Genomic DNA, 16,725 nt, shown 5'->3' on the forward strand with positions numbered 1-16,725 from the left:
TTTTGGGTGGTGATATATATTTCTCAAGGTTTACAAATAACATTTTTTAAATGTGGCATAGTACATTACACATTATTTCCAGAGAGCAAAATAAATATATTGCACTTAAAATTCATCAAAACAACAATCCCGTTCGTATTACGTCGTACAAAAACAAACGTCTTGTTTAAAAAAGGGATTTTTTTAAGGACTCTACGTGCGGTTCAAAAGGGGAAAGAGTTTTACTTTGACACTGATGAAAATCAACATTCTGATAACATTCTGATCTTATGAACTTATACAATCCTCATTTCCAAAGCAAAGAGAAAAATGACAAGATACTTTGATTGATTGATTCAATAAACAGGTTAAATGCACAACATGCACGGGCTCGGACCACAACATGTGCACCTATTTCACTGCTTTAGACGGGCTCGTTCTTGCTATAAAAAAAAATAAATGGATTGAACAATCGGCCAATTGATGAACAATATATTTGATGAGGATCCCTTGAGGATGAGGAATTTAAAAACAATTAAAAAGCAAACATAATTGTTAAGTTGTTGCCGCCCCCCAAATAACTTTTACATATGCACAACAAACTGCATAAAGAAAGTATTTAAATAACCTTTAACATATTTTTGGAATTTCTCCACATCAGTTTCAGTCTGAGTCTAGTTCTTAGAACTCGGTTACAGACACCTGACTGACGGCAATTTGCACTCTGAGCTGCTGGATTGGAAATGTATCTTCATGATGAAGTGTGTTCCAAAACAACAGCAGTAACCGTATCACGCATTTCTTCATATATCATTCAAATAAATGACTCCGTCCTCGCCTCCGGGGGAGCTGCACAGACACACTAAGCGGAGTTCGGCAGCTCCCAGCCTCCTCTTTCCTCTTCCTCTTCTTCTAGGCATTACTTCCAGGTGCGGACGCCCTGTCGACACGCCGCCATGGATCAGCCCGCTAACACCTGCTGATAGGCTGACCGGCTTAAAAAGGCCGCCATGTTTCTCCACACGTGCTGAGGCCCATTTGCAGCAAAACAGATGAAGTCACGCGGCCAGAGAGGAACGCTTGATCCTACCAGTGGGGATAGATCGATGAACGAATGAGTTCAGAAAACAGGACCGGTTTGGTGGATGAAATTGTTTTCAGTTTATTTCCTCTCTGCCGCGCGGTTTGAATCTCGCGAGGCCTTTTTTTTATCAGGAATTCATACGAAAAGCTCTCCAAGCCAGCAGGTGTTTTAACTGTCCGTTCAGAAACTCATCGGCCATGATTACCGAGCAGGTCGCTGTAGGACCAAAGGGGGAGATTAGCAAAGTTCTCCGAAGAGAAGTTGGACATAAACAGTCCCACATGATTTTCTTTTTTTTTTAAACTAAAGCTAAACTAGCTAGCATGGCAAAGATATGGGATGGGGAGGAGAACAAGAGCTGAAATGAGGCTTCCATCCACAGTCTACATCTAGTGGGTCAGAATTACCAAAGTGCATCCTGAGGAGAAATATTTGTTGGGTTATCCACAGTTTGCTTTGAAATTAATTGTTTTTTTTAAGCGTTTTTACATGCTGGTGTGACCGGACCGTCAGAGGATGCACAGATTCTCAGAACTCAATCGTCACATATTATTCCATATAAAGTTTACCCAGCGTGTTTGTCTACTGCTGTCAGCATGCGTCCTATGATTTCTTCTTTTTTTCTTTTTGCGCAATAAGAATTTTCCTATGAATACATTTTGCAATTCCATCTTTGTACAATGCATTTTACCATGAGAGTGAAGTTTGATTTGCACACACGAGCTGGCTTTCAATAAAACGGAAGAAAGTCACAGACGGTTCACATACTTGTACCAAGCCAACACTGTAGCATCACAATTGTCTCTCCGAAAATGTTAAAGGGTCAGACGGCAACCCGGCCTCTTTAAAGCCTCGGTGGCGTCCCTGCCGGGACTTTGACACCTTTTACAGGGTTCTTCTAAATATCGTTTCAAACGAGTTTAAATTGAGCCTCCACTTTCTGTTCCTCAGGGGGGACGAGACCAAACCTGCTCCTCGTGTCGTTTGGAACAGTTTGTTTTGAGGTTGCAGGAGTTTGTACAATGCCGCTGAAGTGTTCTCTTCGCCTGCAGGTGAACTATTTACAGAGACCAGGGGGGGCGATACAAACAGGATGAGGAGGGATGAGCCGGAGTGGAGAAGCAACTGGCTGCACCGGCTTGGGGGTCGGAGAGAAGGTCGTCCCTCTCCTCCCCGGGACGCAGTCATACGAAGGGCGTCATGACCGTGGAGGAGTGCCGCAGTCCCTGGATGGCGGCGTAGGGCCCCTGCTGGAAGTAGTGGTGGTAGCGGGGCATGTGGAAGGAGGGGAAGGACGGCCCGCTGCCCTGCATGCTTCCGGCCAGGGCGGTGGGCGTCAGCGGCATGCCCAGCCGGCTGTAGGGGGGCAGGGAGCCTTGGATGGGGTGGGGCAGGGAGCCGGCGCCGGCGCCCATGGCCGAAAGGGACTGCGGGTGCTGGAAGCCCGAGAAGCCCGAAGTGGTGGTGACCCAGGAGCTCAGGGAGAGGTTGTCTGAGGCGCTGAAGGCGGAGCCTGCAGGAGACATGGTACAGATGTATGAAACGAGGGTCCTACATACCCCTTTTTGCCGAATACAGCGTCCAGAAAAAAGGTGCACAGATGCACAAAAACTGCTGTGTGTCTTTTACACTTATTTGCAGCCAGTATTTAAAGATTTGCACTCAGGCGGACCTGGAACTGAGTCCAATATTTAGCAATGGACAGGACAGAATGTTCCTTTTGTTCTATATTATGGGGATTTGTTGACAACAAGTTCTTATGCTGCTCTGGTCATAGGACCCCCACCCGCTTCGACCCTGTGTGGGTGCTAAGGAGATCCGGGGCGGATGTGAAGGCCTCTCACCTCGGGTGTGTCCGCCGAGTCCGTCCTCGCCCAGGTTCTCCTCGTCGCCGGCGTAGGTTCGGATCGGCGACCGGGCGTACGAGTGCTTGTGGATCAGATTCTCAACACTTTCCCTGCAGCAAAAGTTCAAGAGAGAGCCCCAAAATAAATCTCTTTTTTTCCACGTTAGTTTTTCAAATTTTAATTTGTCAAATTGTGATCACGCAAATACAATTTCAATTAATTTAGAAAACTGAATTGAATTGAAACTGTTTTCCTTTCACCGATCATGGAGTTTATGCTTTTACATTCTTATTTATTCTTTAAAATTGTGTTTTATACAACAGTGTCGCAAACTGGGGTCACAGACTTTCAGTGTGAGCAAGCTGCAGATTTCTTTGCATTTACGTAATATTTTTCTGACATTTCTGAACATTCTGTTTGTGCAGACTGTGCATGTAGTATTCTCTGTGTATGTGTGTGTGTGTGTGTGTGTGTGTTCACATCCCACAAAGTGCATTGGCTCATTTGAGTCTTGTCAGATCGCACTTCTCAAAGACAGTGACACAAATTGTTGGGGAGGTAGTGAGCATTTGTGTGTGTGTGTGTGTGTGTGTGTGAGTGGGTGGACAGGCAAGTGGTCTGCATCATGCGAGCCATGCGTCCACATTACGCAGCCCCGCCCCTCCAATTAGGTTAGGAAAGTGCAATATCTGTCAGCAGAGGAGTACAAATGTGTGTGTTTTTATCAGCACCGGGCCTCTTCGGCACAGAGGCCACAGCAAACTCCCACAATGCACGGCAGAGCAGGAGGGAGGCAAGCAAGGAGTGAGGGAGGGAGAGAGTGCGTGTGTGTGGGTGTGGGTGTGTGTGGGGGGGGTTAGTGAGCCATGCTGGTTTCAATCAGTCACAGCAGCCAATTGAATTATATTGTGTTTTAGTGCAGTGGCCGACTCCAGCCTAATGTGATTTCTGCAGCTCCCCGAAGATCAATTGATCAGGTCTAATTCACAGCCCTCAAAAAGAGAAAGACAGAGAGGGGGGGGGGGGGGGGGGTCTGGCTCGGATTTGGTCATCTCTGGTTTGGGATGTTTGATCGAGGGAAATGGGCAGATGGTTTGATTTTGTCAGCTGATTTTGGCCGTAGTGCCGGAATCAGGAATTACGAGAAGTGTGTGTTTTGGCAGCGTCCATAAAAATCCTTTAGATGGGGATTTGTATCTGTGTGTGTGTGTGTGTGTGGCATCCGTTTCATGTCAACTATGGCACAATACATAATACATACACACACCTACACAATTAGAGTGAGGGGGAACGATAGAAAGATACAATAAAGGTATGAAAGAAAACTGCAGAGAAAAGGAGTAAAAAAGACCAAAAGAAAGACAGGAATGATTGAATTGAAGAGAAATAGAAGACTTTGGGGAGAGCTGAGGAAAGGACAGAAAACCAGAAGAGAAGGCAGGAAGAGGAGACAAGACTGAAAGAAAGACATCGGGAACGACTGAGAGAAGATGGAAATGAGAAGACGCGGTGGATGAGAAAATAACGAAAGAAGGTGAGGGGGAGGAAAGAGAGAAAATGACAAACAATGAAGACTATACTAGAAAGGAAGAATTAAAGAGAAAGGACAACAAGGCGGAAGGGACGACTGCGAATGATTGGACGGCGAGAAGACGAGAAGAGAAGAGAAGAGAAGCAAAACAGGAGCAGAAAGATGAACAATGTGAGAAGGAAAACAATAAATAAACGATAGCAAGGACAGGTGATGGAGCGCGTGACATGAAATCATCACAAGAGACAAACAAACACACAAGCTTCACACACAGACACACACTCAGTGCAGGACCCAGAAGCCCCTGTACCTCTCCATGTCCGTCAGCCGAGACGAGTCCCTGAAACCTTTGGCGAACGGGTTGCTGTCGATCTTCAGTTTGGTGATCTGGGAACAGCGGAGAGAAGTGTTGATGTGCGAGTGTCTCCTTGTTAATAATAATCTTTAACTGCCTTTTCATACGAATACTATTACTTAAATGCAGGACTTTTGCTCCTAATAACTACTTTACCCTGAGATCTGCCCCTCGGATACCTCTTATATGTAACTTAAATATGTATCTGACCATCTCCAATAAAAACTGTCCTATGGCCGATATTACAGCTGCCGTTCGGTATTGAAGGTTTAGTAGATGCCTTCATATCTGTCTGGACTTCCAATCGGTTGAATAAAACGATCAAAATGGAGCTGGCGCCACTTTTTTTAATTTATAAAATGTGTCTGAAATCCAACATTTGGCAGTTGATCCAGAAGAAAGAAATGTTTCCCTCACCAGCTGGTTCTGATAGGCCGTGACGGCGGTGAAGACCGTCTCCACAAACACGAAGGTGCGGAACTCCTCGGACTTGAGGTTGAGCAGCGAGGCGGTGTGCTCCTTCTTCTTGATGATGTGGACCCGCGGCTGGTACTTGTGCATGGAGTTTAGGATGATCTGCAGAGGACAAGCAGAGCCCCAATCAACGACCATCAACGGTTCAACCGCCGCCCTGCCAGGGGCCGCCAACACACGGACGCCACCGTGAAATACTTCAGTCATTGGGAGACCTCGCCTCATTATGGAGGAGTTTTTTTCTCTATATGATGTTTTATGGGCTAAATTATTAAAAAGTAATGAAAAAATAATCAACATTCTATTTTCCTAAAGTCTACAAAAATAATTAAAGTGCAGTCTCCTTTTTGCATTGATTAGACATGTTGGCAAACTAGACTTAAAGTCCTCCAACAAAAGGTCGATTTCTACATTTAGGAATCAATCAACAATCTGCTGATGAAGACCAAGTGATATGAGGGACAGCGCATAGAGACTTCACGTTGAGGCAGGTTTTCTGATTTATTTAGAAACATGTTCAAGACCTTTATCATTTTATTCCTGCTATTTTGTATTTCATAAATACATTAAAATATTGTCAATAAATGAACTAAATAAAGGGAATATAATGAAAAGTAAAACATCTATGAATAAATATTGAAATTAAACTGCAACAGCAGAAATTTTTGAAGAATAGCTTATGTAAATTAATAACAAACAGAAGCTGTGTGATAAAAATACAATCAACCTAAGAAATTAACTCAAGTTATCAAATTATGGGAAATGGAGTTTTTTTTAATTAATTCCGTTAGTTTAGCAGCAAAAAACCCTCCTTCTTGCCATTTAAAATATCTCTTTTTGGGAGGTATAAAGAAAACATTACTATTTTTTATTTTATTACGATTTAACCTCATAAAATATTTATAAAAACTGCTACAACTGTTTTTTGAAAATACTGATACTACTGATTATCAATAATAAAAAAAGGCTTATACTGTAGTATACAACATTTGTTTTATTTAATGTACTCATTTGTTTCATGTAAAATGTCAGGACCTATTTTCGGACTGCAACCAAAGTGTGACACACACACAAAAACACAGACACACACACACACACACAAAAACACAGACAAAAACACACCCTTCAAAATAATGCTCCCCTTGTTTCCCTGTCTGTGTGGCGTAATACTGGTTGAACGTTGGATGTTTCTTAGGTTGCTTGGCATGGTTCCTCCGGTGAAAGGAGGATTAAAAGAAGCTCTTTGCTCTTGTCCGGGGAGTAATTAAAATGTCACACAGGTCTTTAAACCTATCAAGAGACAAAGCTTTGTTTTGGGAATTTTATATGGCTCACTTACTGGCGAATCAACTTTTGACATGTTTAAACCTGCATTTTTGGTTGATATCCAAAACTAGACTACAACTTGTTAACTATAATAAATCACAAATCCACACTTGAACCTTTTTACCAGAAGAAAAAAAACACACACAGACACACACACACACATAGTACCTGTATTAGCAATCGCCTCCTGATAACATAGAATAATATTATATATTTTTTGGAACAAAAGAGGAATAAAGGAAACGAGCGCTCACGTGTCCGTGTTGGTCCAGCTCGTTGTTGGTCAGTTTGACCTTCTCGAAGGAAACCATCTGCTTGACGAGCTGCTCTCCGGTGAACGGGGAGTCCGGATGGACGTACAACCTGAAGGACAGCGGATCACATGCTGAGCTGTGATTGGCTGAGAGGCGCCCAACAACCAATCAGCGCAATAACTGTTGCATATTACCAAAGAGGCTTTGGTCGTTGCCTGATGTTGTGAAGCATTCGTTACTTTTCGTTTTTTAAGGTTTTTTTTAAGGGTGTTTAAACATTGGAAACCCTGACAAGGAAAAAACTAAATACACTTAATATGAAATTAAATAATTGTATTGGGAACAAAAGAGCAACACGGATGGGGATTATTAAAACAACTCACCAAAGATAGGCCACTTATTTGCTTTTTTGCTGCACGTGCTTAAATATTAGCACAGATTGCTGAAATCAGGCTTTTTAATTTGAGAGGGAAAACGTCGTCGCCGCGCCCTTAGATTTTCAGAAGAAAAACACCACCAAGGACACGGCCTGTGGTCGCTGCCTGAACAGGGACTGATGCTAAAGCAGTTTTATTGCACGGAACCGACATCTCCGTGACATAAATCAGCATCACGTGACTGTTCCCAGATGCTTCCTGGGCAGGATTTCATTATTGCATCGGTCTCCATTACGGCGCGTGGCCTCGCGCAGCTCTCCACGAGGTTGACGATGTTCATTTTTAGGAACATTTTTTAACAGAAAATACAAAAGTATTCCACTTTCACGGGGCGAGACCGTTTCGTTTCTTATCAACGTTTCTTATTATCAACAAAGCTTTGATAATAATGTATTTACTTTGCTTTCATGTTTACAAATATATCTGTTGATATTTTTTTTTCCATATTTGCTTCTTATAGAAAGACGAAACGTGTCTTTATTCCGGCCATGGCGGCCTCTCGATGTGGATGAATAAGGAGGCTCACTGACGGTGTGTATGTGTGTGTGTGGGGAGGGGGGGTACCTTGCGGGAAGGGGAGGGTCGGCCTTGCCGGCCACCAGCCAGGAGGAACGGTGGTACGCGTACCGGTACCGTTTGTTGTCCACCGGGACGATGTCCATCAACACGATGTACTTGGAGTCTTGGTCCACCCCGGAGAAAGAGACCCGGATGGTGGGGAACATCCTCCTGATGACGCCGTGACACGTGATGTTAGGGATTGTATTATTATCGTAAATGTTGGTATGCATTTTTATTATCCAATAAGTATGCCCCCCCCCCCCCCATCCCTCTCCCGCCCCCACCACCATATATCTCCTCCATCTCAGGGGAGACTGATCTGACAAATACAGAAGAGTCAATACATTTCTTTTCTACAGTTATTTGTCCATTTTATTTGACTGAATACTTCCGACGAAGGGAAAACGAAAACAATTTAAATTTAAAAAAGAAATGATTACTAAATGATTATTTTTTATCGCTTAGCCAAATTGATGTCTAAAATGACTCAAATGATCGAAATACCTTTCATAATTCTTTATTTAATAAATTCTTCCCAGGTTGCTTAAGCTGCATGACCTCATTGTCCTTGATAGGCGCCACTCTGCTTCCGTATCCTCCATTCACACGTAGGCCACTTCGTGCAGAAATATGGTATTTATAGTGACTCATCTGAGTCTTTGCTTGATGCTTTCACTTCAGATTATGATCAAATAATTATTTGTTATTATTAATGTGTACATCCCGCCGTGGTGGACGCGTGCGTGTCCGTAATATGCTTGTAACCTTTAGCGTGCTCTTTTGTCCGCCGGATTTTAAGGTCAACGAAACCTCAGATTAAGACGCGTATCCATCAAACAACGAGACTAAACTCTTCAGGTCAGGTGCGTCTGAGGAAAACCCCCTGAGAGCTGCAGACTGAAAACGAGGCGGTGACCCTGAACGCCACATCAGGACAACAATCATCCTCTAACGAAATATATTTATAGGCATCTTTGTCATAAAAGGCCTCTTATCACTCGATATTCTTAAATTGGCATCAAATAATCAGATTTATCTACTTAAGAATGTTATGCATCAGTATTATGCATTAGAGCATTACTATTATTATTCTTATTATTTACTTTTTAAATAATATTGTATGGGAGTGGGAATCATGTGAATAATTAGAACGAAATACATGAAATGAAGCCGTTTACCTTCCGGACTTGGTGATGATCATCTCGGTTCCGAGCTCGTGAAATTTGTCCCACAGCTCTTTGGTCTCCAAACTGCACGAGATCTTCGCCATCTCCTCGCTCGGAATCCCGGGATTGGTGGGGATGAGCGGCTCCGTGCACACCGCGGGCGCGCCCCCGCTGAAGTCCCCGTGCCCGTCCAAGGAGGACAGGTCAGCCAGAGACTGCTGGTTGCAGGAGGACTTCTCCACAAATTGTTCTGTTTGTTGAAGCAAACGCAGAAATCAACAGATATGAGACTGATTGACATGAAATTAGAAATACATGCTGGTGACGGGAGTGTCTGTAGTCTTCATTTGAATATTTCCCTCTGTTATTCTCATTATTGTTATTATCCACACTGTTCCATACGTCAAATGATGAGTGATTAATAATATTTGAACCCTGAATTTTTCGTTTGTTTATTGTTAGGGGGGGATTTTATGTAACAAATACAAATAAATGAACTGACTGTTCTAAAAGTGTGTTATTCTTCTTAAAAAAATAAATTATAATAATAACTATATTTGATGCAGCAACCACGCCGGGTGGATTTCTACAACACATGCCGGATTCAAATAACACATAAGTTTATTTTTTAGCAGAAAATAAAATAATATTCAGGCTCGGTCAACTGAGCTCTTCGGCCACATCCTCAACTTTTACACCTCGTGTTTTATTGTATATTTATTAAATAGTTTAACTTTCAAACAATCACAGTTATTTGTATATTTGTTTGTGGGATTATGGGGATCAGTCACCTTATTTAGGCTACATATTTATATTTATTTGCAGGTGCTACATTAGGAATCCTGGCCGCTGGTGTTTTTCACCACTGACAGTTTGTCCTAATTAATTTCTTTATTTATTTTTCCGTGTGTATTTACACTTGTGGATTATTGACAATGCATTTAACTTTTGCCTATTGTATTTTCCCTGCAGCTGCAGGTTGTGTTTCGTCTCTGTTATTCGTCAGGGTTTTTTTTTTTTTGTTTTTGCTTGTAACAACTTTAACAGCTGCAGTCTCACAACCCAGTTGAGCTAAATCCAGTTTTCTTTATTATTAATATTACACATTTTCCATCCTTACCAAGGGGCTTGATGGTGTTCTCCTCCGTCTCCTTCTCCTTGTTGGGCTTCCCACTGGACATCAGCGCGGCTATGGAGAAAGCGTTTGCCCGGGAGGAGAGCTGCGGTTTCGGGGAGGACGTGTACTCCATGTCGGTGGCAAAAAAGGCTTCGACCAACAACAAAAAATAATCCCCCTTTTAAATACAAAAAAATGAAATAAAATAAAAAAATCCAACAGAAATGCTCAACTCCACGTAGAAGAATAAGGCGAAAAAGGGTGAAGAGAAAACGCGGGCACGAGTTCGTCCTTGATCTGTCTCTCTGCGCGCAGTCCGCTCGCTGTTGCGGATAAACTCTCCCCCTCTTTGCGAACACTCGTCACAGGCGCGTCGTGCGTGTCGCCGGCTGCATGGTGGAGGACGTCGGAGGTGGACTGAACTCCACTGACTTCTGCGCGTCCCTGCGGTGTCAGATGTGCGCCAGCCTGCTCCGATCCTCCCTCCCCTTATAGTCCCCGGTGCGCCCTCCAATCGCTGCCTGCGCCTCCACGTCACGCTCCTCCACTGTCCCACAGCAGTCCTGATAGTGAGCAGCCAATTACCCCCCCCCCCACCCCCCACAAAAAAACCCCCAACAACAACCCCGGAGCTGTCAGGGGCCTTTTTTTTCATGCCAAAGATATGACCTCATGCTGTCTATAGTGTGGTGATGACAGTAGGACGGGATAAACATGGGGTGAGGGAACTTTGCACCCATTGCACAATATACAGGAGGGAAATACAAACTTTATTTTACTGTGTGTACCCCTCTCGCGGGCCCTTGGAGGGGCCCCGGAGCTCACAGGAGATCACACCGGGAGCCAGAGACGTGCTATTTGATCATTAACGGCAGCAGAAAGGTATCGATGAAAAGCTTGACTTTTCTCCGTCCTGTAGCATCAAAAACAAAAAAATAATGTGGAAATATTCAGAGCTTTGTTTTGAAAAATAAAAAGAACGTGAGTCCAACCCGAGTGTCTGAAAGATATTGATCGCCAATCAACCGCTCTTAGTTACTTTGCCATAATATGTGTCACAAACAGAATATCACCTCCTGCCCAGTTTTTTAACGGCACAATGCAATCCAACATATTCCTAAATGAGCTTTTATCCTTTTCTACTTTCAACATTGTGTAAAAAAATGCAGCGTGCTCATTTCTGCTTTAAATTTCCCGAATCAAATCATGAGCAAAGCAGGTCTCAGGATCTCAGGGGAACTTGAGCCAACATGTTGTACCACTGGAGCGCAGCGTCACAGGTCTGTAACAAAGGGAAATAAAAATATTCTTCTCACTCGGGTTATTAATACTGAGCTCATTGTGATGCAGGACAATGAGCTGGTATTTTAATTCAAATACATCAACAAAACATGGTCGTCATTGCTTCCATTTGAAAAGAATGCAAATTTACCAAATTATAGAAAATAGGTGAGATTAAAGGCCTCATTGTTCTTGTGTCAATAAGCTCGGAACGTAAAAGGGAGCGAATGAATTAATTGCACCGCGTCAATTTATTCACAACGTCTGACGTAATCCGTGTTGTGTTTTGTTATGTCAACAAATTTCAGAAAACTACCCTGATAATAACGTAAAATCAATAAGGCCCCCGCCGGGCCCCTCTGATTGTTATGTATGTTTACTTTGCCTGACGAGGGTCTGAGGACAGAAATATCAATAATGAAGTGAGTGTATGTGACGGAGAGTATGTGCAGGATCTTTTTTTAAACGCAATAAACTACAAAACACCGACAATCTCCTCATGTCAGCAACAAAAAGGTCATCTTAAGGATTTCGCAGGCCTGTACTTTTGTGAGGGTTCACAGAAACATATGGTTTCTAAATTATTATCTTTCAATCTTTCAACCCATAAGTCGGATGGACGTTAGGTTTCTCAGTCTTCAATGTGGTTGAAAATAAATGTGTAGAGTGAAAATAGAACCAAAGATTCTGCTTTCGTGCCCTTATTAAGTGGTCTGAGGTGTGTGAGAGACCCTCAGCAACTGTGAGAAATGCCTTTACACACACACACACACACACACACACACACACACACACACACACACACACACACACACACACACACACACACACACACACACACACACCTTATTGAGTGCAGGAGCAGCAGTCTTGGGTTAATCCGTTCTGTGACACACACCAGTGAGCCCCTAATCTTTAACACACACACACACACACACACACACACACACACACACACACGTGGGTCTCACGTGAAAACAGGAAATGCACATTATTTGTATGAGGCATAACTGTGGGGTCGTTGTTTGTTTAGTGGTGACAGCAGACAGGTCTGCTGTTCAGTTTCGTATCAAAGAAGAATCTTTCAGGCCGGATCGTACAACTTTTTTCAAATTTCTTTCCCTTTTAACGTACTGGGAACTGAATCCGATCTCATAAATAAAGCGAGTCTTTAATTGTCACGTTGTCAAAGGTTAATCGGCACGTTTCTGCAACGGCACCCAACGGAACTGATAACTGAAATGTCGAAAGGAACTGTCAGCCTGTCGCAAAATGATGAAATTGGCAGCCAAAGGTTGAGATTTGATTTATACATTTTATTTCATTAAAGTACTACTCAGGTGGAAACGTCTGTGTCTGATGAGTGGGGCTGTGACAAAGTTCCTTCAGTCTGCATTCTCTCTACTGAACAGCAGGGGGCGACCACTCTGGTTCCATAGAAGTCTATGAGAAAATGACTCGACTTCTCCCTTTTTATTTCCTCAGTAAACCTTGCAAACATGAGTTTATGGTCTCAATTTCTATTTCCAAGTCTTCCTCAATACAGCAGGATGTTCATTTATTTAATTATGGTCCATTTAAAGTTAAATAGACCGTATTGCAGGGAATGTTTTAAGTTGTCTGTGGTGGTCTAACAGATTTTCACATTGTGTGTTTTTGCTGGATCTAAGTGTAATTGAACAAAGGGGTCCCTTAAAACTGTTTCATTCAGCATTTAGAGTATTTCTGTGTCGACAGAAACAAACGTCAAACTTGAGAATCGAAAATGGTCGTCCGTTCATCATTTGCCGACATCACAGTGACTTCGTCCACTTCTTTCTGTCGACGGGGTCTCAGTTCTGTAGTGTTTCAAGCCGTTCTATTTACACAAGGTTCCAACGAAGATAGAAAGACAAAAAAAGTAGAAGTACTACAAAACATCAAACTGTAAAGTAAGCTTTTGAAAAATGCAAACATGACGTTACAATATTAATACAGTGACCAACAACATACACTGCGTCCTGCTCCTGTAAATTGTAAACAAATACAACTAGTTTAAAAATGATGTATTGAAGACAGAAATGAATATTTCCAAAGAGAACCTGAAGGCATCGTGTTTCCAAAACGCTGACTTGGGAGTTTTCTAAAGGCTTAAGTGTGTGTGTGAGTGTGTGTGTGTGTGTGAGTGTATGTGTGTGTGCGTGTGTGTGTGTGGAGACAGAGAGATCACCTCTCGTCCTCAATGTCACTCTCCCTCTCCTCTGGAGATGGAGGCTCAGAGATCTGCGGAGCAGCTAAACCCATTAGGAGACTCCTGAATGCAAATCCAGCTGCAGCAGATATTTAATAAGAGACCTGCGCGGGCAAATTAGATTACGCTTGCAATTGCCAGTGGATAATGTGCTAAAAGCTTTCCCACTTAAGCGTTACTCCTTACTGAATATTATTCACACTTTGAGGGACCAGTGCAGCCTTAAAGGAACAGCCGGCCCGGAGAGAGCTGAAGGAAAACAGATGGCGGTTTATGTGGGCGTCTTTCTCAGCTGAATACACGATGAGTCACAGATCAAACAAGGAAATCAAAGAAGCCATAGTCCTTTATTCTGGTGGTTGAATAGTTATTGATGGTTCACAGCCAGCTGACTTAGACGTGTGGATGTTTGGTAATGTGGACTATTTTCCTTTTTTCTTTAGGCCTTTTATGATATAAAATGTGCAAACCTTCTTATATTTCAAAATCAACCACAGTTTAAAACAACATCTTACTCTCCTTTAGACACACACACACATATACAGTATATATGCACGTTCATTTCTTTATATATTTTCTATTTATATAATATATCATATTTTAACTCATCATATTTTTTGTGAGAAAGAAAAAAATACAATCAATAGCACATAGTTAAAAACAAATGTTAGTGTACTTTTGAAGAGGGGTCAGTTTCAAACATTCGTTAAAATCATAGATTAAAATGGTATTTCCCAAAATACAAAGAACAATCAGAGACTTCGATACACAAAGGTTACACTGCTGTACACAAAGAATATCAACATCAAAAATCTAACAGTCTCGAAACATACAAGCAACGCTTCTCTATTCATTAAACAAAATATGCAATTAGATATTAAATCTTCTTTAATATTCTACTTTTAAAAGGAAAAGGCCTCTATGCACAGCTCATTAAAAGTGATTTTTTTAAGACACATTTTTCAGTGTTAAATGTATTTACTTTTTAATAACTCTATGCTTGTGTTAAAAACCTGAAAATTGCATTTAAGAACAAATCCAGAAATACAGATTCCCCGTTGGAAACGACTAAAACGATCCCTTTCACTGCTCTGTTTTTAATCTGAGAGGATAAAAGCCCTCCCGACGGCGGACCTGTATTCACGTGTGTGCTGCACATCAGTATTTTGTTTTTCCCCGAGCATCAGATAACAGGATCGGCGGCGGCTCACCACGCCGACGGCCCACGAGCTGCAGCACTCAGGGATATGACGGCCAAACCCTCTGAACAATTATTCCTGGGGATAAATGGCCGCGGCGCGAAAAGGTCAGCAACAAACGACAGCCAATTCCCCGCAGAGTGGAATCTGGGGAAAAATAATCGCCCCGTGATTGAATTGCATCCTGGGACATTTGAGCCACAGTAATGAAATGGCTGTTGTTGTGACCCGACCCCTTCACCTCCCTGACGATTTTTTACCCGATTATAGAGCAGGCAGCAGGGGCGACTATTTGCCTACAGGAACACATTTAATATATGTGCATAGGTTTGTTTTGGTCAAATGTAAATCCCCATTATCGCGGATGCTTGTGCATATTACATGACAGCGTTCGCCCAGAGGGCCGACGGGGGTCACAGAGGGCCGCCACCGAGAGATTTACGGCGACAGGTATAAGATCCGCTCCCTAGAGCCAGCATTTAGCCACACTAGCAGGCTAAGGTCTGCAGAGGAAATGTCCGTCTGTCGTTCACATATGTCGAGAAATATCTCAATATCTACTCATCACTACGTTCAGACAAACTGACAGCTTCCAGCCGGGTACGAAGTTATTTTTACCCAAACAACAATCTTTTTATGTCGTTTTTTTGCAAAAACCAAAGAGAGATTCTTGTGTTTATTTTGAAAAGACCGTGTGCATGTAACAACCGGGCATTGGCACGTGCTGCAGGTTTTTGTGCAAGAATGCACGGAATGTGAGGAGCAACATTTTGGTAAGAGATGTTTTACCGAGTCAAGTTTAAGAAAGATATTCCTTTTCTGTCCCTGTACACGGAATAGATTTTAAATGAGCATGCTTATTTTACAGCAAAGTAAGGAAAAATACTGAGTAAAATGGTAAAGGAAAGAAAGTGAGTTTTTGTTAAGAGGAGAATTTAGAAAGAACGGTGTGTAAAGACCCAGATAAATAGTCCGTAGGTCAATAGGTCCATAATGCAGGATCATGTACGGCTAACACAGATGTTGTAACTTGACTGTCCTGGTCACACCCTGAAATACACCTCAACGTAAACGACCTAAATGCTGAAGGTGCAATACTGAGCTTCTTATTGTCGATGGCTTCAACTGCAGCGTCGATACATTCTAGTGGAGCAACATTCATGCGGAGAAGCAGTTGTTATCTTTCTGTTTCAGAAACAGATCATCTCCGATCACACATTCACTGACCTGACGGAGCTTTGATCAGAAGCATGTCTTCACCCGAGTGGACTCTTGTTCACCTGCTGCAGAGAACCCCCCTCCACAATGCACCACCCCCCCTTCCCCAACACACACGCACACACAGACACACACACACACGCACACGCACCCTTCCTCCCCTGCAGCGATTGAGGCATGCAGTGATCGGTCTGTTGCCTCCGTTCATATGACTAATTAGACCAGCTTCACACTGCGCCGTTCCTTTTGAAGCTGATCCCTGGTGCTAATTGCCGCGTCAGTCCAGGTCCATAGCCAGGTTAAGTTCAAATGCAGGGCCGACGACTCCACTCGACCCCCACCGTCTCCCCCCCCCCAGCGGACGCCTGTTCATACGCACAAACAACTGTTCCAATGTGAAGGCCATTCAGAGCAGCTCTGAATATCCATATCTAACTACGCAGCGTAAAAACGTTCTTTTCCTACCTATCTGGTTGTAGCAGCAAAAAAAATCGTTGGCTCATTTTCTGTCCGGTTGAACCCACGGCGCTAAAGAGCTAAAGCTCAACGTGCGGAAACTGAAAACGGCGATGACTCCCAATCATTTGTTCCCGGAGTTTTCTCAAGCTTCCTATTTGTTCCTCGCTTGCTGCTAAAGCAGCGGAAGCTGTGACTTTTGGATTAAAG

The 16,725-nt window shown here is 42.9% G+C and overlaps 1 protein-coding gene across 2 annotated transcripts; it reads right to left on the reverse strand.

Moving 5' to 3' along the window:
• On the reverse strand, nucleotides 1-10,622 carry tbx20 (T-box transcription factor 20). Of its 2 annotated transcripts, none has more exons than XM_040166362.2 (8): nucleotides 10,135-10,622; nucleotides 9,027-9,264; nucleotides 7,852-8,016; nucleotides 6,851-6,959; nucleotides 5,214-5,372; nucleotides 4,752-4,828; nucleotides 2,908-3,020; nucleotides 1-2,576 (listed from the first exon to the last, which is right to left on the reverse strand). In XM_040166362.2, the coding sequence occupies exons 1-8, from the start codon at nucleotides 10,262-10,264 to the stop codon at nucleotides 2,248-2,250; spliced, it is 1,320 nt and encodes a 439-aa protein (XP_040022296.2). In that variant the 5' UTR covers nucleotides 10,265-10,622; the 3' UTR covers nucleotides 1-2,247. The 2 variants fall into 2 exon arrangements, with proteins under 2 accessions (XP_040022296.2, XP_040022295.2); XM_040166361.2 differs by having other exon boundaries at nucleotides 1,349-2,576; nucleotides 2,908-3,023; nucleotides 10,135-10,607.
• Nucleotides 10,623-16,725: the final 6,103 nt, after the last annotated feature.

This window comes from Gasterosteus aculeatus, chromosome 20 (genome assembly GCF_964276395.1).
Source record: "Gasterosteus aculeatus chromosome 20, fGasAcu3.hap1.1, whole genome shotgun sequence".
NCBI lineage: Eukaryota > Metazoa > Chordata > Actinopteri > Perciformes > Gasterosteidae > Gasterosteus > Gasterosteus aculeatus.

Excerpts from the sequence above, each read along its gene's own strand:
- tbx20 (XM_040166361.2), bottom strand. The coding sequence starts at position 10,264 with ATGGAGTACACGTCCTCCCCGAAACCGCAGCTCTCCTCCCGGGCAAAC. Across the intron at positions 5,373-6,850 it reads AGCTGGACCAACACGGACAC|ATCATCCTAAACTCCATGCA; the intron begins GTGAGCGCTCGT and ends TGTCCTCTGCAG. Across the intron at positions 3,024-4,751 it reads CGGCTGACGGACATGGAGAG|CAGGGAAAGTGTTGAGAATC; the intron begins GTACAGGGGCTT and ends GAACTTTTGCTG.